The sequence below is a fragment of the Psammomys obesus genome, unplaced genomic scaffold (genome assembly GCF_907164565.1).
Source record: "Psammomys obesus unplaced genomic scaffold, mPsaObe1.curated_primary_1811, whole genome shotgun sequence".
NCBI lineage: Eukaryota > Metazoa > Chordata > Mammalia > Rodentia > Muridae > Psammomys > Psammomys obesus.
The window spans coordinates 495,970-523,454 of record NW_026596117.1 but is presented as its reverse complement, the minus strand read 5'-3'; the positions used below and the strand labels follow the sequence as shown (position 1 = coordinate 523,454).

General features: G+C 38.9%; 1 protein-coding gene across 1 annotated transcript in view; it reads right to left on the bottom strand.

The window, feature by feature from the left end:
- Tmprss11a (transmembrane serine protease 11A) overlaps positions 1-27,485 on the bottom strand; it is a 52,847-nt gene that overhangs the window by 2,976 nt on the left and 22,386 nt on the right. The window contains exons 5-10 of the mRNA XM_055629169.1: positions 16,842-16,900; positions 14,332-14,340; positions 13,658-13,818; positions 6,888-6,923; positions 4,876-5,047; positions 2,453-2,712 (exon numbers count right to left, since the gene is read on the bottom strand). Of these exons, the coding sequence (XP_055485144.1) occupies positions 2,453-2,712; positions 4,876-5,047; positions 6,888-6,923; positions 13,658-13,818; positions 14,332-14,340; positions 16,842-16,900 (697 nt within the window). The remainder of the gene's footprint in view (positions 1-2,452; positions 2,713-4,875; positions 5,048-6,887; positions 6,924-13,657; positions 13,819-14,331; positions 14,341-16,841; positions 16,901-27,485) is intronic.

Sequence of the window (27,485 nt, the reverse complement as noted above, 5' to 3'; positions counted from 1 at the left end):
GCATTTACAAAGATCTTTCATTTATATAATTGCATCACATGGCAATGTCTTTGTCTTAGAGAAATGTAGGAATCTAGTCTAAGCTAGGGTCCTTATGACATACAGAAGCAGAGGAAAACTCAGAATATCAGAAACAGTCTTTTTCTTAATCATGGACAAGTTGGGAGATCATGATGCCCTGGCTGGCAGAACTCGAGCATGACCCTTGTGTTATTTTTCTGTCCCCCAGTATGTGTTGGACTTTGTGAATGCGATAGAAGTCATTTTTATAATTAAGCTTAAGTTTTATGTGACAAAGTGCTGGGACATTTTTATATAAATTGATGTCTTCAATCAGATTGACTTTGGAATGATCAAAAGGGAGATTATCAAAGGCAGACCTGATCAAATCAGGTAAGGTTTAGAATTTCTCCATGCTTGGACACACTTCACTGATGATGTTGAGAAGGCAGGAGCTACAGCTGTGAGAAACAATTTCAAGCAGACAGCTGGGAAGGGAGCCCTGAGCCACAGATAAGTCTATGCCCAAAATGCGCTTCTGAGAGACTTGGAAAAAAAAACCCAATAAACTGAACATCTGACCCAGCAAAAATTAGAGCTAATAATACATGCATATATCTATATATAAATATAATATTCAGTAATATATGTATACATACATGTGAATTAGAGCGTCTGCCTGTATTATCAATTTAAATTTTTCTACTTCCACTTCTGGGAAGGGTTAGTGGACATGACAACTAATATTTTCTAGGTGATTGACAAATTAATTACTTTTCTAGAAAACTACTTGGTAAAACATAATAAAACTATCAAGGGAGTATCTCCAAAATTTATACCTTCAAATCCCTAACTATCTCCTGAGTGCTTTGGGATCGCTTACTGACACTTCATTACAGAGCATTGATTTGTTGCAAAGAGTTCAAGTCTATTTGTCCATTTCCTCTACTTTTTCATTTTTCTTATTTCTTTTCTTCTTCATGTTTTAGATTCATTTTCTCTTATCTCTATTACTTTCTTGAAGTTGGCACTTAGTTCATAGATGGGAGCTCTTCCTTTATTATGCACAGATATACTCTTTGTACTCTGAGTACTAAGTTTTAATTTGGTTCCAGGTACTTCTAAGAGATTTTTCCCAAGACTTTCATTTAATTTTGAGTGTGTTCCTTAATTTCTAATCATTTAGACATTTTCCTGTTATCTTTTTGCTGTTGTTTTCCAGTTTGAGTTCACATAAGAACATGCAGTGTATGATCTCAGTTATTTCATATTTACGAATGCTTACTTTGCATACATGGATATGGACTTTGGAGAGTAAGCCATGGGTTCTTGTAGTTAATGTGAAGCCCACTATTTCAAGGTAGAGTGTTCTGTAAATGTCTAATCTTAATTCTATTCACAACATATGTTCTGTCAGGAATGTATCTCTTCCAACCTCAAACTACTACCAGAAAAGGATTTTCTTATACCAAGGAGAATTCATGATATGCCTTTTATAATTATGTTGCAGAGAGAAATCATTAGAGAAATGTGCAGGCAGAGTGTGATATCACCCTTGCTACTCTGCTAGAACTAAGAAACAATGGGCAGTATTTTCTGTAGTCAGTTATAGGCATAAAGAATACAATGTATGTTCAGTATTTCTAAGATGGAACTGAGCTGCAGAAAATGTCTGAAGTAAATCAAGAGCCTACAAAGCCTGTTCTTGGCGGTTTGTCTCAGTGTTTTCCTAGTTCCTTGGTGGAACCCAAGATTAGAGGTTTATTCCTTGAAGTTTGTTGTTGGTATAGCTGCTTTGAATGAATTTTGTCTATTTTCAGAAGCCCATTTTACATATCCATAAGTCCATAGTTAAATTCTTTATCAATTATTATATATGTAACCAAAGCAACTCTAGAATCCAGAGTGTGTTTGAGAATGGCTAAAAACATTCAGCAACAGTTATAAATGAATGATAAAGTTATTTTACTATTATTAAAGAGAGGGTAATCATGTTTTGATGATTTATATCTACACTGGTTTTGTTCTTAGCTACCATTAAATTAGCTTCTTTAATAATACAACAAAATCAGCTGCATTGGCATAAAAATATTTAAGTTGGTCAGTGAATCCAGCACTCCAGGACTGCCTGTGGGACACTTCTGGCACTGGGTGGAGCCAGAGGCCCAGCTGGTGAAGCTAACCTGGGGAAGCCAGGACCCTGAGGTACAAAGATTTAAATGTTAAACTCTGCGATCTGCCTATACTTAAGGCAGATTTCTCACACAGCACTGTTGAATTCAAGGACTAAATGTGCTTTGCTTCTGCTTGGCGTTGGATTTCTGTCACTTGTAAAACAAGAGCTCTAACTAACCACAGCAGACTGTGGGAAATGGGCTGGCAACATACAACAGGTGATCAAATTACTCTGTGAAAGGGCTGAGAGGTCTGCCGGCCCTTACCAGCTACTCACCACTATAGTAAAGTGCTCCAAATCCTGTGATGTAGACAGTTGAATTTGGAGGGAACGATACAGAGGCTTCTGGCAAACAAATTCGGCGTACTTCGTCTGAAAAGGTGACTCTGGGAGAAAACTGCACGAGAGCAATGTCATGGTCTCTTGCTGGGGGGTGATACCTTTCATGCATAATAATCCTTCTGACATCTCTTTTCATTAAAGGAGGGTTTATCGTTGTTCCAAAACTAAGAGTCCATTGACGTGGGTTAGAATTACTGGAAAAGATTAGCAGCATATGTGAGCTGCACAGTATCCATTTACGACTCCATTTAGATTAATCAACAACATACATTGAGGTTAATACAGGAGAAAATACAAGAGGAAAAAAAAAACACCCTGACAATGGTTGGCTGCAATTATAGTCTCACTTGACTATTTAAATATGTCTGTTGTTCATGATTTAAGTACAAAAACATATACAAATAGCAGATTGGACATAAATTTCTTATGTACTCATTGAGTGTGAGAACTGTGAAGCATGTACAGTGTTATTCACTTGTTCCCTCAGCAAATACTTATTAATCGTGCACACGCTTAATGTTGTTGAGGTGTTAGGGATAAAAAAAAAATGAACAAAACATAAATTTTCAGTCCACACGCATGTTATGTTTGAGAGAAGAGAAACTATAAAAATGAGTTAAAATGTTGACAAATAACATGAGTTCTAAAGATCATTAATAAAAATAAAATAGGGCAATATAAATGTACTAGAGGTCTGGGGTTGTTTTTTCTTCCTTTGCATAGCACATTCAGGGTAAGACATGCCTGATGGAGAGTCATCAGCTATGAAATCATTAGGGAGACATGTTTCTATGTAAGCGTCTGAAGGTCTTAGGCCAGGTGAGATTCAATTTAGGACGCGGGAGGAAGAACATTGGAAGATGATGCTGGTCATAGCAGTAGGCAGGGACCAAAGGGTCTTCCAGGGAAAAAATGCTTAGGCTTCATTTAAGAGATTCTGGAATTCTTTTGATGTTTAAAACTGGAAGTAACGTAGTATCATTTACAAATGTATATTTTTGATGCTGGAACATCCCTTTTATACATCAATTTTCCATGTAATGAATTCTTGTACTACCTTAATATTAGATTGAAATAATATTAAATTTGGGGGGATTTGTTGTTTTGTTTGTTTGTTTTATAAACCTGTACTTTTGAGTACTTCTAGATACATCTGCCAGTGAAAGTGCTTCCCAGTCAGGGCTTACATGAAGAGAGGCCTCTAAGAATTATATACATACATATATATATATATATATATATATGTATATATATATATGTATATATATAATCTGAAGTATCTAATCAAGAGCCTGTAGTCCATGGAGCTTAGTAATTGTGCTGCTGTTGCAATAAAGCCACTGTCAACTCTTCATTGCCTGTGCTTGATCCCTCCTGCAGATGGAGGCATGCTCCGCTTTGGAATCCCTTTGTTCACCTTGGCATCCCTTTCGTCCTTGAGCGGCTCTGCCTGCTGGCAAGTTCTTTCTTGACTCCTAAGTCTCTTCAGATCGGTTAGTACAACTCTATTATCCGCATTAGAGATTTCTCGGAATAAGATTTCATCACGTAGGACAATGTTTTCCAAATATTAATGAGCACACAAACGATTAAAGGGTCTTATTAAAGCATAGCTCCTGAGTCAATAGCTCTGGAATAGGAGTTCAACCTTTCTTGTTTCTCATGAATTCCCTAATGATGGGGATGGGGGAGGGAGGCTGCTTCCAACTGAACTGAACTTTGAGGCAAGGCACATGATGTACTGCTTGCCCACTTGTCATCTGAGACTCTCTAAGAATATTTCATTTTGTCCAGTTCTCTTTAATGGTGTCACCTAGTTCATAATTTATTCTCCTGGGTAAGATCTGACCAGCTTAAGTCTCACAGGAAGTATGTATTCTGGCTCTGATTTTTTAAAGAAGTAGCATAAATCACAAGCAGACTTTGGTGAGCAATGTCAGTGCTTTAAGTTTAACCTGAGCAGCTATTCAGCCACAGTTACCCAATCCCTGACCTCCTTGAAGATTTTATCTTCAGTTTATTACCTAGCACCCTCATAAGACTGACCAAGTGTCTGATGGAAACAGGCACTAATGTTAAGGCCGGAGAATTACCTAATAAAGGCTGGATTTATTAGTGGATGGCGTTGTATTGGAATGCTGTCTGCTTGGTTGCAACTTCCCTAGTGAAAACTCTGAAGACCTAACTAACGGACACTGGGATAATGTTCAGCACCCGCTAACTCCCACCAAAGTTTTCGAGGAAGTATGCAAGGAGAACATCACTTTAGAAAAGGATCAGAAAGATTTTACTTGATTGGGACTCAGAATATGGAAGCAGTCGTGGTTTTAAGCAAAAACGGGGACCGAGTAACTTACGTTCTAAAACAGTGTGCTGCAGTGACGACCCACGTGTTACCAATCAAGGTGCCCCCGCACTGATGGAAGTTGCTGCGCTGAAGGGAAACTTGCCAAGGCCAGGCACCCTTGGCTGCAAGGTTTCCAGACACTATTCTGTTGGCAATTAATGGGATAGCTCGTTTGCCACAATCTGAAAAACACAAAACCATTTATAAGAAATGTCTGTCCAGCTTTTGGGGCAGAGTATCCCAGAGAATAGAACAATGCAGGCACCTCAGCTGTCACTTTTTATACATGACTACTCTGCCATTCATTCTTTGTTTTTCCTTCTGCGCCGACATGTTGCTTAGGCCAACCTTTGTGTATGCAAATAGATGTTGTTTATGAAGCTTTACTAAGCTATAAAGGATTGACAGCATCAGCCCCAGATAATGGCCAGTTATCCAGTTATTCTAGGAGCCCCCTGCCAAGATCATTGCTTTGCAGTCGTAGGTCATCCAGCAGTGTTGTGCTGTTACCATGGAGTCCTCATCAGAGCGACAACTCCCTCTCGTCAGATAAGCAGTGGCCTGTTTGGTGGAAACACCTTTGATGTCTAACTTTCTAGAGTGACTACATTTTAAGATGTGCAAGGATGACTGCATCATGACTAGTCATTCATTTTTTAGGATGGAGGTTTCCATGTCTCCATACAAACATTACATCCACTGCTGACAAGAATAAACATGTACTCTATCACATCAGAGGCTGCTTTCGTATTCAGGGATGCTGTGAAGACAAAACTTATTAAAATTATATTGTTTAAAGAAAGAAGAAAGAAAAATTAGTAGATTGGCTCTTATTCCAACAAATAAATATCAGAAAAGAAAACAATTCACTTTTCTGGTATTGATTATATTCCCAACACGGCCATTTCAGAAATTTACATCATGTTATCATTGCTCTCACATGAACGAAGATTTTTCACATCCTAAAGAACAGAAGAGGCCCCACATCATTTCCTTGCTTCAGTCTTACACTTTTATACTCTGCTTGCTGTGCTGGGCATTGAATGACCTTATGACATGTGTGAAAGTTTTGTTGACTTCAAATAAAGTAAAAATCTTTCCAGGGAATTCTAGTAATTGATGACTATTAATCACATCTCTTGCCCCCCCCCCCCCCGGAGTCCCAAGTCTTTGTCACAGCCAAGCAGACAATTTTCTTTTGTAGGAAATGATGATGTCTTCACTTGCCTGGTCTCCTTGTCCAGGTCACTTACTTCCAGTCACCTGACTCACGGAGTTTGTTCTCGCCATTTCTGGGATTATTTAATGACAGAACAAGGCCTGGTTAGCTAACTCTGATAGACTCTTAAAGCATTGTATATTTTCCTCTATTACACTACATTAATATTTTCTAATTTATTTCTGCCTCCCTTTCCTTTGCAATTTTGGTTTGAATAAGATCATGTCTTAATCACAGTGGTAGGACCAGCACTTGGAAATGCTTTTGACCCTGTATTAATAGATGCTAAAAGATAATAGGGAATGAATGAATGAATGAATGAGTAAAAACTAGTATAGGTGTTTGTGAGACACAGAATCAAAAGAATAAATCCCTACTCAAATTCTTCACCATATTTGTAAAATCATTCAAAATTCAGGCCACAGAGAGTATTAATGAATTGAGAAACATCACTGTTGGGTGTGAAGATAATGCTAGTATGTTTCAGTAGTCAGTCTCAAATAAAAGGTTCATTTCTTTCTCTTGTATTTCCTTATATCATTTTAACTTCATCACAAAGCAGGTTTCATCGCTTTTTAAAAAAATAATTAGGAAAGTAAGCCCACTCACTCAAAACCAGGAACACATAATTTTTTTTTAACTTTCTTGGTCTTAGATTCAGAAAAACACATATCCTTCTGTTGCCTGCTATTCTTTCAGATGAAAATATAAATGTAGGTAAGAAATTATGAGCTAATATTTAAAGATACAATTGCTGAAGTGGAAATTGAACTTGTTTGTAAAAGCTAACTAGACTTACATACTTGGAAAGTTAACCTTCCCTGCTGATGAGGACATTGCTCAAGACTGAAACAGAATAAAAGTATGACTTGATGTCTTCCTGGTTAATCACAATGACCAGGAATTCCCAGATGCCACTGACCATGTATTCGACAGTTGAACACACAGACTCATAAGTACACTGGATCTCTAATATACATTGGATAGAAGAGGCGACATCTAATTAGTGGGGTAATTTCTTACTCATTGTGCTAGACAAAAATAGTGGATGAATAAAACTCACAAATAATTTCCATTAGTGCAGAATAGTGGTTTTCTAAGAGTAAATTCTCTTGAATTCCACTGTAGGATGAGAAGAAAGGATAAGTATATGGGTCCCTAGGCCTCACATTTTATCTCAACCAAAGCATGCTTGCTTTTGTCTCTTTTGTCTCCTTAAGATTTAATATAAGCTTGTTTCTCTCAAAAGAGTTTAGGATGAAAAGACTTTGAAAATCTCTAACATAAATTGTGTTTAAAGTACATCTCAGACATGTTCCTAACTACTTAAATCCTGCAGCTTAAAAAATATTAGATGAGAGCTGGAGAGATGGTTCAGGGGTTAAGAGCACTGGATGCTCTTCCAGAGGTCATGAGTTCAATTCCCAGCAACCACATGGTGGCTCACAACCATCTATAATGAGATCTGGTGTCCTCTTCTGGTGTGCAGGTGTACATGCAGACAGAACATTGTAAATAAATAAATCTTTAAAAAAAAGTTTATGGGCTGGAGAGATGGCTCAGAGGTTACAAACACTGTCTGCTCTTTTAGAGGTCCTGAGTTCAATTCCCAGCAATCACATGGTGGCTCACAACCATTTACAAAGAGATCTGGTGCCCTCTTTTGGCCTGTAGGCACACATGCAGGCAAAATATTGTATATATAATAAATAAATAAAACAAAAAGAAGCAAACAAACAAAAATATTAGATGAACACAGTGGTTTATGCATGTAATCTCAACATTCAGGAAGCAGAGGAAAGGAAATCACAAGATGAACTTGTTCTCAAAAGATAAGCACAAAATTAAAAATAAAATTAATGAATATCATTATATAATATAAGCTGAAAATTATAAAAAATCATCTTTAGGGTTAAATTCTGCCATTTCCCAACAAAATTAGAAATCTGACAAAAGAAATAAACTCTATGTAACAAACATATGAAATAGCATGTTGTGTACAATAAATATTTACAAATTTTGCTTATAAGTAAGACTTGGGAAATATGGTGAAAAGTTGCATTAAAATTGATGGCTTTTTAATTAAAGTGACTCACTGAAGAAGATAGTAATAAACTGCAGGGTTTTGTTTCTCAGAAATAGAATGCAACCTATTTCCCTTTGATGAAAACAAGAATGTGGCATTTTGCCAACTCTTTATAAATCCTATCTAAGTAGCTGGTGACAATGACCTTTATGAAACAGAAACTTAAGAAAATAATGACTTAAAATATCATCCTTGAGGACATCTGCTAGCCACAGTGAAGATGCAGTTGTTCAAATTTTTAATGCTTAGCCTATGGAAAAAACTAAATTTTTCTATCTCACGTAGTTGTTAAACAAACTACATAAGAAAAGAAAAGAAAGAAGGAAGACATTTTATTTGTCCTTAAAAATCAATGAAATGGTGTCAGGGGTTGAATGGCCTAAGTGAACCTCTTGGCTCCTCTTGCTTTCAGCTGATCCTTACTAGTTTTGCTACCACGGAAGCATCAATCTCAGATTGATGCCACTAACGGGTTAAAGACTGGTCTCCACTGCGTGCTTACTTCCTTGTCCTCTGGAAGAAAGTTGCTTGTCTTTATCTCCCTTAGATTTTGGGGAAAGGTGGCCATTTGCTGTCTACCCCTTTTCTCCTGAGAAAAGATTCTTTTTATTTTTTATTTTTTGTCTTGATTTCAATGGCAGCATTAATCAGTCTTTGGAAAGAGTACAAAGAAGATGTTAATTCCCAAACTTTCTTATCAGCAACTTTTATTTAAGTTTATGGAACCCAGTATATCTGTGGCATATCAGCAGTCTGTGCACTACAAAAGCAGACTATCCTGAATTTCTAACTCCCCTGACGTCCACCTATCTGATATGCCTTTGTACAACTCCCAAGATATGTTGCTCGTAACAACAACAACAACAACAACAACAACAACAACAACAAAAAGATGATATTTGTTGGGAAGAGCCTGAGGTGGTTTGAATGAGAATGGACTCACAGTTTTGTGTATTTGAATGCTAGGTCAGTGGAATTGTTTGGGAAAGATTAGGGGGTGTGACTTGGTGGAAGAGGTATGTCACTGTGGCGGACTTTGAGGATTCAAAACAAGCATCCTTCCTAGTTAGCTCTTTTCCTGACTCCTTATTGTTTCAGGATGTGAACTATCAGCCACTGCTTCAGTGTCATGCCTGCCAGCCTGTTGCCATGCTTCCCACCATGATGGTTATGGACTTATTCTTTGAAACTTTAAGCCCCTGTAAACCCTTTTCTTCTAATAGATGCCCTGGCCATGATGCTTTGTCATGCCAATAGACAAATAGCTAAGACAGAGCCTCTGTCTTCTTTGATTTGGTTAAATTTCGGAACAAATCTCTTTCCTTACTCTAATAACTTATCATTAACTCATTGGTACTTTTGAGTAGCAAGCAAGATACATAGGCTCACTGTTACCCCTTAGAATTCTTTGATTAGACCTTCATTGATTCAGTATCAGGAAAATGCAAATTATCCATCTCCAGGAATGACTTCATGGCAAGCACTGCAATATCATTATTGGAAATAGTATTTCTCCCATCTGTTTTTGTTTTTGACAGAATCTTGCTCCATGGCTCTGGCTGACCTGAAACTCACTGTTTAGACTGGCCTGGCCTTAAAGTTATGGTAATTCTCCTGCCTCTGCCTCTTGAATGTTGGGATTACAGGCATGTACCTCCATGCCTGACTCTGTAATTGAATTTCTAATAATATTTTTTTTGGGGGGGGGGGAGAATGTTACTTTTTTCCCAGAAAACATTTTATTTTAAAGCTATCAAAAATTTAAAAATGGCAGAGCATAAGTTAAATTTTGCCATATCTTTTCAGCTCAAAGTTCTTACATGCTTTATCAAGAACCTGTTTTATTTTGACAAGTAACTGTGCGGTGTGGAGCCCTTAGTAGATTTAACGTGTGAAAGCAAAGCTAAAATCAACTCCTTTGTATCCCTAAGGCCAGCACTGTTGCAAAACAACTTATTGCCTGTTCCATGGGAAGTGTGCCCCACTCCTATCACAGTGATTGCAGTCATGAGTGATGCTACGTCTTCTCATCTCCAGAAAGGGTCAGGGATGGCCACTCTCAATTAAGTGAAAACATTTTTTCATGCCTAGACTTGGAAAACATGTTTTACAAAATATGGAATTATTCATCTAGGAATTGACAGACAAGCTCTTAATGTTTTTACAGATAAAAAAAAAAAGGTCCTTAACAGGGTATAGGAGAGGGTCAGAATAGTGCTTGATATCCACACATGGGAACACTAGTTCAGAGCTCTAGCAAGCATGTTAAAATCTGGATGTGGCAGTCGTGGGATCCTGTGACCTTAGCACTAGGGAGATGGAAAATAGTAAGATCCCTATAATTCACTGACAAACTAGTTTAGGCAAATCACTATACTCTAAATTTAGTAAGAGGCCCTGTCTCAAAAAAAAAACAAAAACAAAAACAAAACCAACAAAGTGGAAAGAGATAGAAAGACACCCACACAAATGTGAGTGGGTACACACACATACCCTTACCCTAAAGACTGTGCATGAGGCCTGCAGCCTATGGTCCTAACTGCTCATAAACACTGTGCATTTAAATATTCTGAGGCTACCTAGCAGTGTTTCAAAGCAGACACTAAGACTCATAACCAAACCCTCGGCAGAGTGCAGGGAATCATATGAAAGAAGGGAAGTTAGTATGATATGGAAAGGATAGGAGCTCTACAAGGACCAAACATATCTGGGCACAGGGTCTTTTCTGAGACTGACACTCAACCAAGGACCATCTATGGATATAACCTAGAACTTCTGCTCGGATGTGGCCCATGGTAGCTCAGTAACCAAGTAGTTTTCCAAAGTAAGGGGAACAGGGACTATTTCTAACAGGATTTCAAGGGCAGGCTGTTTGACCCCCCCCCCACCCCCCCGGGGAGGAGCAGTCTGTTAGGCCACAGAGGAGGACTTTGCAGCCAGCCCTGAAGATACCTGATAAAACAGGGTCAGATGAAAGGGGAGGAGGTCCTCCCCTATCAGTGGACTTGGAAAGGGGCAGGGAGGAGACCAGGGAGGGAGTGTGGGGTTGGGGAGGGAATGAGGGAGCGGGATACAGCTGGGACACAGAGTTAACAAAATGTAACTAAAAAGAAAATAATAATAATAATAATAAAAAAATCAGAAAAAAAATATTCTGAGGCTTCATAGTTCTAGCTTTTTCTCCCACCAGTCAATCAATTTCCAAAGGGCATCCAATTTAACATAATCTGAAGCAATAGTTTTCAGGTGCCATATTACGTTTTCTGATTTCCTATGTATTTTCCTCATATTTTTGTGTTGTCAAGAAGAACAAACATATTCCTCTGTTGAGAATTCTCTGTTTAGCTCTGTACCCCATTGAGACTCATAGCCAAACTTTGGGCAGAGTGCTGGAATCCTTATGGAAGAAGAGGGAGATAGAAAGATCTGGACATGAACTCCCCAGGGAGAACAACAGAACCCAAATACCTGGGCCCAGGGGGCCCTGAAGAGACCTATACTCCAACTAAGGACCATGCATGGAGAGGACATGGACCTCCTGTTAATGGAAGCCCATTGGCTGCTCAGTTCCCAAGTGGGTTCCCTAGTAAGGGGTATAGGGGCTGTCTATGACATCAACTTAGTGGCAGGCTCTTTGATCACCTCCCCTTGGGGAGTGCAGCCTTGCCAGGCCACAGAGGAAGAAGATGCAGCCAGCCTTGATGAGACCTGATAAGCTAGGGTCAGATAGAAGGGGAGGAGGACTAGGGACTAGGGAAAGGGCATAGGGAGAGAAGAGGGAGAGTGGGTAGGACTGAGAAGAGACAAGGGAGGGGGCTGCAGCAGGGATACAAAGTGAATAAATTGTAATAAATAAATATATAAATTAAATTAAAAGCATAAATAAATAAAATAAAAAAGAAGACCAAACATTGTCATTTCACTTTTACAGATTAAAAAATATACACACACATATGGGCAATTACTTGTACAGTGCAGCAACAAAGAGACTTCACAATTAGGTAACTCAAACCGGGTTTTCCACAGGAACATCCTCTTCTTAAATATAGTACAATCATTAAAGTACATGAAACTCAAAAGCTGAGCCCATGCCAAACAGGAAGGCCTGGCTGCCAGGGGCCATTTCAACCCTCATCTCCGGATACTGCAGGTGTCTGAGTTCCTGAAATTTAACTCACTCTTTGAAATTATAGACAGCCCGTCACATAACTTATCACAATGGCCATTATTTCACAACTGCAACACTTAAAGAAAATGGATCACACATTTGGCAGGCTCCTTCCTTCCAGTTGGGAGGGGTCCATAGCTTTGTGCTCTTAGTAACTGATTTCGTGTCATATGAGCAAGCATCTGCTCATCCATTACCTTGGTCTCCAATTTCCTAATGTGGTTTCCTCTTAAGGAGTCAGCTTGACCCTTCCAAGGGCAGGGCACCCTGTTTTATTTCTACTACAAATCACTTGTCCTTACTCTCATAAATCTGGTGTCCGTGGGATAATCTGTACCTGTCTGCTGGAAGCAGATGTTGTGATAGCACATACTGTGTGAGGATATGTAGATTTCTGGCCGCCTGGACTCCTCAGGGTCTCACGCATGCTAACAGAAGCATGAATTTCCAGGGTTTCCACTTTTGTTTAAGCACAGAAACCCTTTTTCATTATGCCCATCAATAAATTAGACATTTGAATCTTGGCTTCTTTTAATTATTATGTTTTTTTTTAAAAAATTACACCAATATAATAGAATTTCCCTACTTCATATATATGGGAAATTCTATTATATATACACACACACACACACACACACACACACACACATTACACACACACATATACATATATATATATATACTTAAACTAAATTAGCTACTGCATACGAAGTGTAGAGAAGGACCTTGATGAAGACAGACTCTCTTCAGTTCAGAGAGGTGATGATGGTGTAATGAGTAAAGGAAACAGAGAACTTATAAAAATATAAGTTACAGTGACTTCTTTTTCCCACTGATATACAAGGTATTATTTACCAGATACTCCAGTGGCTCTAAAGGCAGTTTTTTTTTATTTTTTTCCAAATACTCATAGGAAGAAAAAGAATAAAAGCTTCCTAACATTATCAAGTACAGGAACGGCCTATATTTTTTGAAAGCGGCAGATGAGTTTGTGTTTTTAGAAGGTCCCACCCAAGAATCAGTTCTTGCTTAACCTTTTTGCTTGCTGAATCATGGAGGCAGTGGCTGTGTTGGATTAACCCTGTTTGTGGCAAAGTCGTTTTTATTGAGAGATGAGCGCAATCAGTTACTTCCAGGAAAACCACTTGGTGGCTATTGTCAGACATGTTTTCGTCAGAGAATAATGAAAACTTGAAATGTCTCATCTTCAGGTTGAATATTTTCCCCTCCTTATGTCTTACTATTATTCGGAGTAGGAACGACAAGTGAGTTTGTGACTCTACCAAGCATTTGTATCATGTGGGAATCACCCTACTTACCACTAACTTGAACTACAGAGACATCAGCTGGCAAGGCTCTTGTGTTCCTTGTCTTCTGATTTAAGATGCTGTGGATCTTCTTTTCTCCCATGGTCCTTTGCTCAGCAGAGGGAGTCTGGAACACTGTAACAATGTCCGCTTTCACATCATCTTCTTCTGGACTAGGGAACAAAAGAGCAAAGTTCACATTCAAAGTACGCATCTGGTTTTGTCTCACTGTCTTTCTTGCAACTTCCTAATTCATGCCTCGGTTGCTGAAATGTCAAGGGCCAGGCAATCTTCTCCCATTTCACACTCCTCCACAGACTACTCTTTGACGCTTCGTCTTCTAGCCTTTTAAAAATAGTTTGAGTGCACCCCCGCCCCAATAACTTGAAGACATATTTGGGTAAGACTCGGACACAAAAAGTCATTAAAAAAAGTTTTGGCACTCTTAGTCTTTTGTGGTCAGTAGAGTTCTCTTTCCTCAGCTGGTCAAAAAATGTAGAAAGTAAGTGGCCAGCTGTGAGGTGCCTGTTACAAAATGGAGAACAACCCTTATACCCAAACCTCAGGGAACATCACAGAAGGGTAGGTGGAAAATTTTAAGAGCCAGAGAATCAGGAGGGCAGCTGCAAAACACTGTCTTCTGGTCACGACAGGTGTTATACACAAGAACTCTCATCAGCTATTGCGTAAGTCCTCTATGAGACCCTACCAGCCAATATTCCAGTATTGGTGGGAGAAGAGCTCATAAGACCTGAGTTATGGAGCTACAGGCAGTTATCAGCTGCTGAGGGAGTCAGTTTTCTTCAGGGATAAGTTTCTTCATAGGTTGCCTGTGTGCCAGAGGTCAGTCCTATATCTACGTGCATATGGGTAATGCTAACTGAACTCAGTGGGATATCTATAAATATGTGTGTGTGTGTTAGAGCCATATATACACATATGTGATGACAGCAGAAAAGGAGCACACAAACTTAAAAGGGAATGTGGGGGCACACAGGAGAAATTGTAAGTGGGAAGGGCCGAACTGACGGGATCAAAATGCACTCTACACAGAACAGCTCCTTAGAAATACAATAAGAACATGAAGTCCTCTCAGGGCTGAAAGAAACCTCATGTCCTCTTGGGGAATGAATCACATATCTGGTATCTGAATCTCCTGTACAGCACCGATGAGAAGTGGGTCACCAACCCCAGGGCAGTCATTAAGTTGTGGAAAGTTTGCTTTGCTAAAAAGAATGTTCCTCGTTCAGCTCTACTTTAAAATTCATTTACACAGAACTTCAATGTCTCCTTTAATTTTCCATTACGCAAAGCTTAGAGCTAACAGTTTCAATATATCTTAAGCATCTATTTCCTCTTCCACATAAAATATCTGATGAGAGTCCGTGTGGTCTCTCTTTCTCCTTTGGATGATCACACCCACTTTTTTGACTTGTTTCACAGAAACAGAGCTACCTCCCACCGCCTGTACGAGTGAATCTCCACAGTCACTCACTATGGTGACATCAAACCATTGAAGGCGTTCCCTTGTGGAGTTGGGGAGGAGAGTAAGAATTGAGGTTTTGTTTATGTACCAGTTAATCTGCTTAAATGTTCGAACAAAAAATGCTAGAAATTTTCTGTAAGTACCAACTCATTTTTGTATGTATGGCAATATGACTATGTGGTTCGTTAAAGGTGTTTTGGAAATGATACCTAATGATCTTTCATGTCCCCTATTTTCATACCACAAAACCACAAGTTCTAACAAAAAAAGTTATGAATCTAGTCTACTTGAGATTTTTGGCTAAAAATAAGGAAATTACATAAATTCTGAGGCACGACAAGTCTCCTGTTCTATTTCGGATCTAGAATAAGGAAGTATAAGAGATACTAACATAATTAGAGATTTATGTTAAATTGACAAATGGGGACCCAAGTATCTTTTTCATCTTAAATAAAAGGAATTAAAACAGTTTGCTGAGTAGAATTTACACAAAAATAACACAATAAACATTGACTACAGACCCAGAGGATGTTCTCAGACCATGGTGATGTTGCCAAAATGCCACAAAAAATTAGAATATGAAGATAGCTGTATAAAATGCACAAAGTTCCAGCATTTATATGCTACTTATCTTCTAAGTTATCTAAGCTATTCTAATAACCTCATGTAGGGGCTGGAGAGATGACCCGGTGGTTAAGAGCACTTGCTGCTCTTGCATAGGACCTGAGTACAGTTTCCAGCATCCACATGATGGCTCACAGCCAACCATTGTTCTCTCCTGGTCCGCAAGGGCACAGGAGTGATGAACATATTTACACGCAGACAAAATCACTACCTAGCATAAAATAAAAACAGATCTTTCAAAACTCTTCAAGGATTTTGGGCTATCATATGCAAAAAAACAACAACAACAACAAAAAAAATCTTTAGTAATTTCAATAATGCATCTGTCTACTGGTGAAAAAATAAAAATAAAAAGATTGCCACTAATCTCTTTAGAGAAACTCCGCTAAATATTTTAGCTGCTTTCATCAAGGTTATTATTATTAGTAGTAGTATACTAAGTATACAAAGTAGTGGGTTTCATAATTACATTTTTGTTTGAGTATCTTTTTTCTCTTTGAAATGAATCATACAAATGACTGGTTTTGTGCCCATCTTACTGTGTGACTTTTTAAAATAACAAAGTTGAAACCTGTGAGTAATTTCAGCAACTGATATGAGTCTTCCCTCCCTACCCAAACAAAAGGGAACAACTATTACAACACTATCGTATTTTGGTTTGGGCATGTTGCCTGTCACTACGGCTTTGCTATAGGTAAAACTGATAATCCCATTTTGTAGTAAACTTTGCCTTCTTGATGTTTTTGCAACGCCATATCTGTCAGAAGTATGGACTTGGTGCATGCAAAGACATGGCCTGGGTTTACCCATGCTGTGGATTAAGGTGGATTCCAGGCCTCACAGTCAGTGGGTAAGGCTTGAGTAACTGTCTCCGGGGGAACATCAGTATATCACTATTTTCCCCTCCCAGCTTAGCTTTCCAATTTTCAGGATGGGTTCAGCCCTGTACCTTAAGACTATTCTAGAGACAGTATTTGTGAAGAGCTCTAGTAAAAGGTGCAGGGACACAAGTTACATGAGGGTCCCTGTATCCTTTCCCTTTGTCCCTTTAGGTTTGCAACTACACCCTTGCCCAAATATACATACACTGTATAGTTCTTGATGTAGGGCTTGTTCAAGGTTGAATCCATAAATATTTCATCTACCTGTCATTATAAGAGAAAAACAATGTGTTAGTGGGATATTTTATAAGACTATACTCCAGATTAAACATTAAAGAAACAGAATTTTCACAATAGCAATATGGTGATTTAAGTTACAGATTTCTTCTCAGTAATTCAATAATTTGTTCCTCTGAAAATGTATGTTAAAGAATATAACCCTTCCCCACAATGTATAGGGGAGTGGCACTTAAGGTGTGGACTTTTTATCGGGGTGTGTTCGTATACTGTGCCAGCACTGTACTGTAGTTTTTTAAATGAATGTCACATATTTTTGTTTTATATCCAATTGCATTTTTGTTGCAAAATGCTTGAAGAAAAGTGAGGAAAAGAAATTTGGAACTTCCCATAAATGTAAAACTTTTTCACTGTAAAAAAAAAAGCGACAAACACAGTTTTACAATATACATACACACCTTCTAGATAATTCCCTCCTCCCCTTCAAACTATGGTAAGAGTTCCTGTTTCTGCAGAATTTCAAAAATTAAAAACAAAATAACTTCTCATTTTTTAACAAATCTAGGATTTGTACATTTCAGATTAATTCTGTAAAAATGTAAAAAACACAGAAGCAAAATAGTCATGTTTAAGGAAAATAGTATACAGACTTTTTTCCACACAAAAGTAGATAATAAAAATGCAAAACTGTATTTCCACTCATTAATAATATATTTAGTAAGTATTCACTTGATTTGTAGGTCTTTGTTTGTCAAGTATAGGAGGTATTTGGGATTATAGAGAAACAGATTTTTAAATTCATTCTAAGACTCTAATCAGAAAGTAAGTTAATGTAAGTGAGTCAAATAAATATAAGTAAGTCAAGTAGAAGTAAGCTAACATAACTAAGTTAATGTAAATAAGTCAAGTAAAAGTGATATTCCTTGTTGTACACCACTAAGGAAGAAGAATGGCATTTTTGTCAGCAACATGCACTTTCAAGGCTGCTGAATCATGAGGCTGTATTCCATCAGATGTGTTTGACTTCAGTACCCTCTAGCAACCACTTGGTGGCGGAGTGTCACCTGAATGTAGGCACTGTAGCTTCTGTGTGGAGAAACCAGATGAACTAAATGTGGAAAAAACAAGAAATCCAACCAAACAAACACACAAACAAATAAACACACAACAAAACAAATACACAACCAAACAAACCAAGGTCCTAAATACTAAAGGCAAGATCAGGAAATGCAACTCTTGTTGTTGTTTTGTTTTTTATTTTTATTTTTTGCAACTCTTGTTTTTAAAAGGAAAAGACATACAAATGAAGGAAAGATTTTTCAGGAATAGTGGATCAAGTTATGGCTTCCTTGTGGCTATTATGAATTCATAGGAGCCAGGATTTTCATTATTTTAGCCCTTACAATTACTCTGTGGACTAAGGGTATTTTGATTCCTGTCTCAGTAGATGAGAAAACTGATTCTGAGGCATTGTAAAATTCTGTGGCTCCATGCCAGTGGCAGGAAGCTGAGACTTAAACCTGAGACTTAAGGCTTCATGAATAGCATCCATGTCAGGCTCCACTCAATTATAAGAGCTTCCTTCTTAAATTTGCTGTGTCTTGTACTTCAATTTCTTTCCTAAAGGACATAGTGATCAGTCTGAAATATGCAGTTGATGGATTTGAATTCAGTGTAGTATAACACCTGTAACAGATTTAAACACAAGCTCAGAGATAGTAATTAAAGAATAAATTGTTAACATCCATCATAGTTAGGTATGTGCCTCTGTGATGAAACACAATGACCAAAAGCAACTTGGGGATGAAAGGGTTCATTCAGGGTACATTTCCACAGCACTGTTCATCACCGAATGAAGTTAGGGCAGAAACCTGGAGTTAGAGCAGATGCAGAAGCCATGGAGGAATGCTCCTTACTGACTTCCTTTCTGTCTCTTGCTCAGCCTGCTTTCTTAAAATACCTACCACCCACAATATGCTGGGCCTTCCCCCATCAATCAGCAAATAAGAAGATGCTCTACAGGCTTGCCTACAACACAGTCTTTTGGAGGCATTTTCTCAACTAAGGTTTCCTCCTCATGGGTGACTCTAGCTCTATAGAGCAACAGTTATAAAAACTGCATGGTACTGGCATAGAAACACACACAATGGTGGATCAATGGAACCAAATAGAAGACCCAGAAAAAAACTCACACACTTATGGACACCTGATTTTTGACAAAGATGCCAAAACCATACAATGGAAAAAAGATAGCATCTTCAACAAATGGTGCTGGTCCAACTGGATGTCTACATGTAGAAAAATGAAAATAGATCCATACTTATCACCCTGCACAAAAACTGAAGTCCAAGTGGATCAAAGACATCAACATAAAACCAGACACATTAAATTGGCTAGAAAAAAAGTGGGAAATACCCTAGAACTCATTGGCACAGGAGAGAACTTCCTGAACAGAACACCAACAGCACAGGCTCTAAGATCAACAATCAATAAATGGGACCTCATGAAACTGAAAAGCTTCTGTAAATCAAAGGACACCGTCATCAAAACAAAGCGACTGCCTTCAGATTGGGAAAGAATCTTCACCAACCCTTTATCTGACAGAGGGCTAATATCCAGCATATATAAAGAACTAAAGAAGCTGAAAAGCAGCAAACCAAGTAATCCACTTAAAAAATGGGGACCAGAGCTAAACAGAGAATTCTCGACAGAGGAATATCGAATGGCAGAGAAACACTTAAAGAAATGCTCAACCTCATTAGCCATTAGGGAAATGCAAATCAAAACAACCCTGAGATTTTACCTTATACCCATCAAATGGCCAAGATCAAAAACTAAAGTGACAACACATGCTGGAGAGGTTGTGGAAAAAGGGGAACCCTTCTCCACTGCTGGTGGGAATGTAAACTTGTACAACCACTCTGGAAATCAATCTGGTGCTTTCTCAGACAACTAGGAATAGCACTTCCTCAAGATCCAGCCATACCACTCCTAGGCATATATCCAAAAAAGGTTCAAGTACACAATAAGGACATTTGATCAACCATGTTTGTATCAGCCTTATTTGTAATAGCCAGAAGCTGGAAACAGCCCAGATGCCCCTCAACTGAAGAATGGATGCAGAAATTGTGGTACATCTACACAATGGAGTATTACTCTGCAATGAAAAATAAGGAAATCATGAAATTTACAGGTAAATGGTGGGACCTGGAAAGGATCATGAGCTGTCCCAGAAGCAGAAAGACACACATGGTATATACTCACTCATATAGACTTATAGGATAAACCTAAAATCTGTCTATCTAAAGAAACTAATCAAGAGAGGATTCTGACTAAAACACTCAATCCCCATCCTGAAAGGCAAAGAGGAGGGACATCAGAAGAAGAAGAAAACAGGAAACAACCTAGGAACCTGCCACAGATGGCCTCTGAAAGCCTCTGCCCTGCAGACTATCAAAGCAGACGCTGAGACTTTATGGCTAACTGTTGGGCAGAGTGCATGGAATCTTATGTAGGAAGTGGGAAATAGTAGGTTATGGAGAGGACAGGAACCCCACAAGGAGAGCAACAGAACCAGAAGATTTGAACATAGGGACCCATACTCCAACCAAGTACCAGGCATGGAGATAACCTAGAACCCCTGCACAGATGTAATCCATGGCAGTTTAGTGTCTAAGAGGGTTACATAGTAATGGGAAGAGGGACTGCCTCCGACACAATCTGATAGGCCTGCTCTTTGATCACCTCCCCCTGAGGGGAGAGCAGTCTTACCAGGTCACAGAAGATGACAATGCAGCCACTCTGGATGTGATCTGATAGACTAAGATCAGAAGGAAGGAGAGGAGGACCTCCCCTATCAGTGGACTTGGGGAGGGGCATGCATGAAGAAGGAGGAGAGAGGGTGGGATCAGGAGGGGAGGAGGGAGGGGCTTATGGGAAGGATACAAAGTGAATAAAGTGTAAAAAAAAAAAACCTAGCTGGAACAGCACCCAAAGCATACACTCATCCATAGTTAAATCAAGGAAGTTAAATTTGGTAGCTTGACATCTATATTGCTAGAAAGGATACTATTTCACAAGATTTTCCCCCCAAACTTACATTGTTGTAATAATCTCTGTCATTCAGTCTATACTTTTACTCAGCACATGGGGGAGGGGGCATCCTTCATCCCCACAAAAACGCAAACCCAAATGAAGGAGAAGAAAATTAAGAATAAGAAAAGTACATTGCAGTGAGACACTAAAAAACTTTGTGATGGTACTCTGAGTTAGCTCCTCCCATAATTGATTTTTGTGTAACTTGATAAAGACACTGGATTAAGATTTTGACCTCTGACCTGTGGATGATAATCCTCTGAATACTGGAGCAAAAGGGAGCAGTAGAAGAAAAAGCTAAGTTATTTATGTGCTTCTATCAAGAAGTAAGATTCTTCCTTATGATTCCAGAACCTTGTCTCCAGACAGCCCCACTAATTAGATGGGTCTTGTGGGGCAAGACCCACAGTCTTTTAAGTGACATATCTATAAACAGCACATTGAGGAAGGATATATAGGAACTGCTAAAACCAGAGCTCATGCTGTGAATTACATGCTGGCAAAACATAAACAAAACATGAACATAAATAAAATAAACATAAAAATAAATAAACAAAACAAAAACAAAAACATAAATAAACAAAACAAAACATAAACATAAATTGTATTGCTAAAAGAAGTATAGTAGACCCAAGCCTTGTAGATATCTCAAAGTTATATTTGCCTGGCAGACTAAGGCTTTCTTCATCATACACACTCTATCAGTACTATGACACTCCAAGTTCTAGGACACTTTCTTCCTCTCCCAACGTAGATATGTATAAGTTTAATAAAAAATTATTATCATTAACACAATCTAATAGGGTCAGTGACTTAAATATCCTACCTGTCACTTCAGGCCATTTGTAGCTTTGTAATCAAGAGTTGAGTGTCCTGATGTGGAACAAAAGACCCTTTTATGGTAGTAGTTAGTTTCTGCTTGGTGACTCTGGAATGCCGCAAATTGCACTGAGATTAAATGCTAAGAGGGCAATTGAAGGTTAGTTGGGTGTCTAATGAAAAAGTTAGGGAGAGGTTGACAACTCAAACAGATACGCCCAGCTATTCAGCTCATTCCCAACCATTCCTGATGTAGCTGTTTGTACATGTCAAGGCCTTTTCCTGTTAGATCCTTCCTAATTGGTTTCTTCTTTGACAGTAATCTATGTTTTCACATGAGGGTATTTCTAGGTTGAGATTGCAAAATTCAGACAGATCTTCCATTGAAGATTTAAAACAAGCTCATATTTCCACCATAACCTCAGCTGACCTCTTGAGAACTAAAGGGACTACAAGGGTGCCATGAAAAAAGATAGATCCAGTTGTTTTACCCTAATTATAATACTGGCACCCTAGAAAGCATGATGGGATACACATTTAAAAAACATTCATTCATTTTAGTTGTACAGGTATGTCTATGTGCCTGAGCATACACATATGCACCACATGTGTGCAGGGCCGGCATAGGCCAGAAGAGGGTATCACATATCCTAGAGACAGAATTTCAGACAATTGGGAGCCATCAGATGTGGGTGCTGGGAACTGAACCCACATCCTCTGAAAGAGCAGTTCAGTGCTCTTAACCTCTCAGCCATTTCTCCACTTTGATGTAATATTTTTTTAAAAAGATTCCTTTAGCTTTAATAAAGCTTACTTGAAATTACTGTTGCTACAGGGATGAAGTCAGCAAAAACAGGGAACAGGAGTGTAATTACATTTAATTTTTTTTTCTACATCAGCAGACATTCAACAAGCCTCCAGTCCATTGCCAGTCTGCCTGTTCAGCCCTGTGCACACCAATAGCTTGCCACCCTGGCCTCCATTATCCTGCATACTCAGCCTTTGATCTACTAGGTCACTCTACTTTCTGGTAGTCTTGCTTCTCTAAATCCCAGTCATCCTTGGGGATCTGAGGAAATCATCTTTGCGCTTAGTATGAGCCTTCATCCTCAGGCTAATCTCACTTTCTACTGTCTTGGTTTTTCTTATCCAATTTACACTTTCTAAATATTTGTATGTTTATTTAAATATGTACATTATTTATTTTATCAGACTGTAAAGAATTACCTGAAGATGCAGTGATTTTTGTTTTCATAGTCTGTAATATTCAGCCCAGTACTTTGCAGTGATAGTTACATTGATTGTTTTTGTAGAATAAGTAAACAAAATAAAGAAATTTTGTATCAGAAAGACTTTTATCAGGGAAGTTCTCTGGTAGGTTAAAATGTATCCTTTACATCGGCCTGAGATAAATGCTTCTATACAAAAAATAAAATAAACTGAGGAAATCTTTTTCTTTCTTTCTTTCTTTCTTTCTTTCTTTCTTTCTTTCTTTCTTTCCTTCCTTCCTTCCTTCCTTTCTCTCTCTCTTTCTTCTTTCTTTATCTTCCTCCTAGTCCTCTTCTTCATCCTCATCCTCCTCCTCCCAGCTTTTCCCAGTAATTTGTTTCATTGAGGCCAGTTTCTCCCTACATGTGGTAAACACAGGAGTCATTATAGCTATTGTCTGCTAGCCGTGCACTGAGTTCAAACTCCTTCACATTCAAGCACATTTGCTTCTCTCAGCAGCAGTCAGAGGTGAATGCTAATATTATCCACATTATTTAGATGAGGAAGTGACTTGTTCTAATTGACACAGCAGTGAGCCACAGATTCAGGATTATGCGAATGCTGGCAAGCTTCTCAGCTTGCTAATGTCCTCACAGTACTAACCAAAGGACTGGCACACAAATAGGTTTCCACCAAGAGAGCTTCTCATCAAAATGTCTGGTAAGCTGAGCCAAAAATAAATAGTAGATCCTGGTATGTTTTACTGCAATCCACTTATAATTTTGTTTCATTGACTGAAAATCTTCACGTACATGTGCATCTAGAGGCCAGAGGTCAATGTGAGATGTCTTCTTCAATCATCCTTCACGTTATTTCTTTGAGACACGAATCCTCACTGAACATGGAGCTCACTAATTCATATTAACTGCCTGGGCTGTGAGAACCAGGGACTTTTCTGTAGTTGCCTCCCTAGTGTTGCTGGGATTACATATACAAGCTTCCGTGCCTGGCTTTTTAAGTGGATGGTATGGATGTGAACACAGATCCTCTTACTTACACAGCAAGTGCTTTGCTGACTGAGCCATTTCCCAAATGTGTCCTTTTTGGAACAGTCATGTTGTGGCACGGGTTGGATCTGGGGAGAGGGGGGGAAGAGGTGTTGAAAAGTGAGGTCTAACCCCTTTCTTCAGGCCTGGACTGGGCAGGGCCAGCCTGAGCACCAAGTAGTATCTATAGCATTTCCTGGCTCACTGAACTGAGAGAAGGTCTGCCTCTCTTGTCTGTGAGCACAGGTGCTGCCCCTGCTGGAGAAAGGAGGAGAACCCAGTGTCATCTGAGGTCTGGGTTTGTGGGTGGAGTGACATGGAAGTGTGGCTTTCTGATTACCTTAAATCAATAGGTAGTGAGATCACTAAATAGGGCGTGATATTTCATGATGCTGTCAGTTTCTTTGATTGCACTACTCCCTTTCAACGACTCTTTGTAGGATGCCTGAGGGAAACACACATCTGTGACTAATCACACATTGCTGGCTTTTGAATTCTAGGTCACTGTATCCCAACTTGGTTAATATTCCTGAGACGGAGAGTCAAAGTAAATATGTCTAAATTAAAAGGTTACAATTAAATATTATAAAAACTAAAGAGCTAACTTTTGGTGTGCCTTAAGAAATCAGGCTCTACAAATTATCTTTTGAAAAAAAGTGTCAAAAATGCATCTATTCAATATAGTAATAAAGATATATTCCAAAACAGGAATTCCAAAGCAAGGGAGGAAAAAGTCACCAGGTCCTCTCCAGGCTTATCTGTTAAATAAGGAGAGAGAGAGAGAGAGAGAGAGATTTTATTCAGTCTCTTTTCTCATGTCCATTGTGTTACTGTATTTCCTTTTTTTAATTTTATTTTTTTCTTATCAGTTATATTTTATTAACTCTGTATCCCAGCCGTATCCCGATCCCTCATTCCCTCCCAGTCCCTCCCTCCCTCCCTCATCTCCACCGTGCCCCTTTCCAAGTCCACTGATAGGGGGGGACCTCCTCCCCATCTATCTGATCCTGTTTTATCAGGTATCTTCAGGACTGGCTGCAAAGCTCTCCTCTGTGGCCTAACAAGACTGCTCCTCCCTTGGGGGGTGGGGAGGCCAAAGAGCCAGTCATTGAGTTCCTGTTAGAAATAGTCCTTGTTCCCCTCACTATGGGAAACCAATTGGTTACTGAGCTACCACAGGCTACATCTGAGCAGAGGTTCTAGGTTATATCCATACATGGTCCTTGGTTGAATGTCAGTCTCAGAAAAGACCCTGTGCCCAGATATATTTGGTCCTTGTGGAGCTCCTATCCTTTCCTCATCAGACTAACTCCCCTTCTTTCTTATGATTCCCTGTACTCTGCCAAAGGTTTGGTCATGAGTCTTTGCTTTGGAAACACTGCTAGTTAGAGTCTTTCAAATGCGCTCAGTAGACTCCTGTCATACGTTCAATGCACATCCCATCTGTCTTTCTAAACGAGGATTGATCATCTTACCCCATGTCCGCTCTCTTGATTATCTTTTTTAGGTGTACAGATTTCATTAAGTTTATCATATCTTAAGTTTACCTTATCATATAGGTTTATATAAGTGAGTATATACCATGTTTGTCTTTCTCCTTCTGGGATATTTCACTCAGGATGATCCTTTCTAGATCCCACCATTTGCCTGCAAATTTCATGATTTCCTCCTTTTTGATTGCTGAGTAGTATTCCATTGTGTAAAAATACCACAATTTCTGTACCCATTCCTCCGTTGATGGACATCTGGGTTGTTTCCAGGTTCTGGCTATTACAAATAAAGCTGCTATAAACATGGTTGAGCAAATATCCCTTTTGTGTACTTGAGCAAACTTTGGGTATATACCTAGCAGTGGTATAGCTGGGTCTTGAGGAAGCACTATTCCTAATTGTCTTAGAAAGCGCCAGATAGATTTCCAGAGTGGTTGTACCAGTTTACATTCCCACCAGCAGTGGAGGAGGGTTCCCCTTTCTCCGCAACCTCTCCAGCATGTGTTGTCCCTTGAGTTTTTCATCTTGGCCATTCTGATGGGTGTAAGGTGATATCTCAGGGTCGTTTTGATTTGCATTTCCCTGATGGCTAATGAGGATGAGCATTTCTTTAAGTGTTTCTCTGCCATTCGATATTCCTCTGTCGAGAATTCTCTGTTTAGCTCTGTTCCCCATTTTTTAAATTGGATTACTTGGTTTGCTGCTTTTCAGCTTCTTTAGTTCTTTGTATATACTGGATATTAGTCCTCTGTCAGATAAAGGGTTAGTGAAGATTCTTTCCCAATCTGTAGGCAGGCGTTTTGTTTTGATGACAGTGTCCTTTGCAATAAAGAGCTGATAATCAGAATATATTATAAGTTATGTGGAGGCAAGAAGACCAGGCCACACGTCTACAGTTATCATGTTTAGAGATGCCTCTTATTGCTGCCCTTCTTAGAAATCTTTCCTCAAAAAGCACACTTGTGCATAGCTCTTCTCAAACAATAGATCATTTATGATAGACACACATGTAAAATTATGTCTGGCAACATCCTGTCTTTGATATTACTGTTTTCCTTACCAAATACTGATGCCAAGAAATGAGGATGAGAACACTTTTATGAAATAAGTAATTTCAGGATATTGGTTAAGAAAATTATTTATTTTTTGATATAGAAAAAAATGAATGAAAGAAGTGAAATAGGTTTTAGTAATTTTATCTCTCACTTTAGCTGAGTCTCTTCAAACTAGGAGAACAATTTACTAGAAAGGGGCCACATTCAGAGTTACCTGTGTGGCTTCAGACTTATCCTCAGGTAGTAGCTGCAGACTTTAAATTCAGAGGCTTAGTTCTTCCACCTGGGGAGGGTAATAACGTCCCTATTATGCTGATAAATATTAGAGATATTTACAACACAGCCTGTTCTCTGCTAGGATTCACAGGGAACAGGTGTGTAGCTGTACACGCCACCCTAGCCCACCTCAGTTCCAGAAGCAAGTCTGAGCCTTCAGCAAGTGCTAGGCCACTTCCATGTCTATATTCTCAGCCTCCCAGCATGAAATGTCTTATGGATTCTGCTAATTATTAATTGTCGTTATTGAGACAGGGTCTCACTATGTAGCCCAGGCTGGCCTCAGACTTCTCATTGGATTACATCACCATGCTGTCTTTGCTCTTTTCTTTTATTTAATTTTTTTTCAAGATTCCAAATTCAATATCTTCTTTCAAGGTATGCAGTCATAGTTCATATCCAAGCAGTGGACTCTCGTGTCTCTCTCCTGATTTCAAACATCAGATTTTCTGTAACACTGTTGCCAAGTTTCATTATCACCTTGACCCAGCTGCTTTTCCTTAGCTGCACTTCTGCTTTGGTGTTCAACAAAGCTTATTCCTTCACTCTGACTTCTAATTGGGGCAGTTCCTAAAATAACTTAAAAAAAAATACTACCTATTTCCAAGTTCTTTGTCTCTAT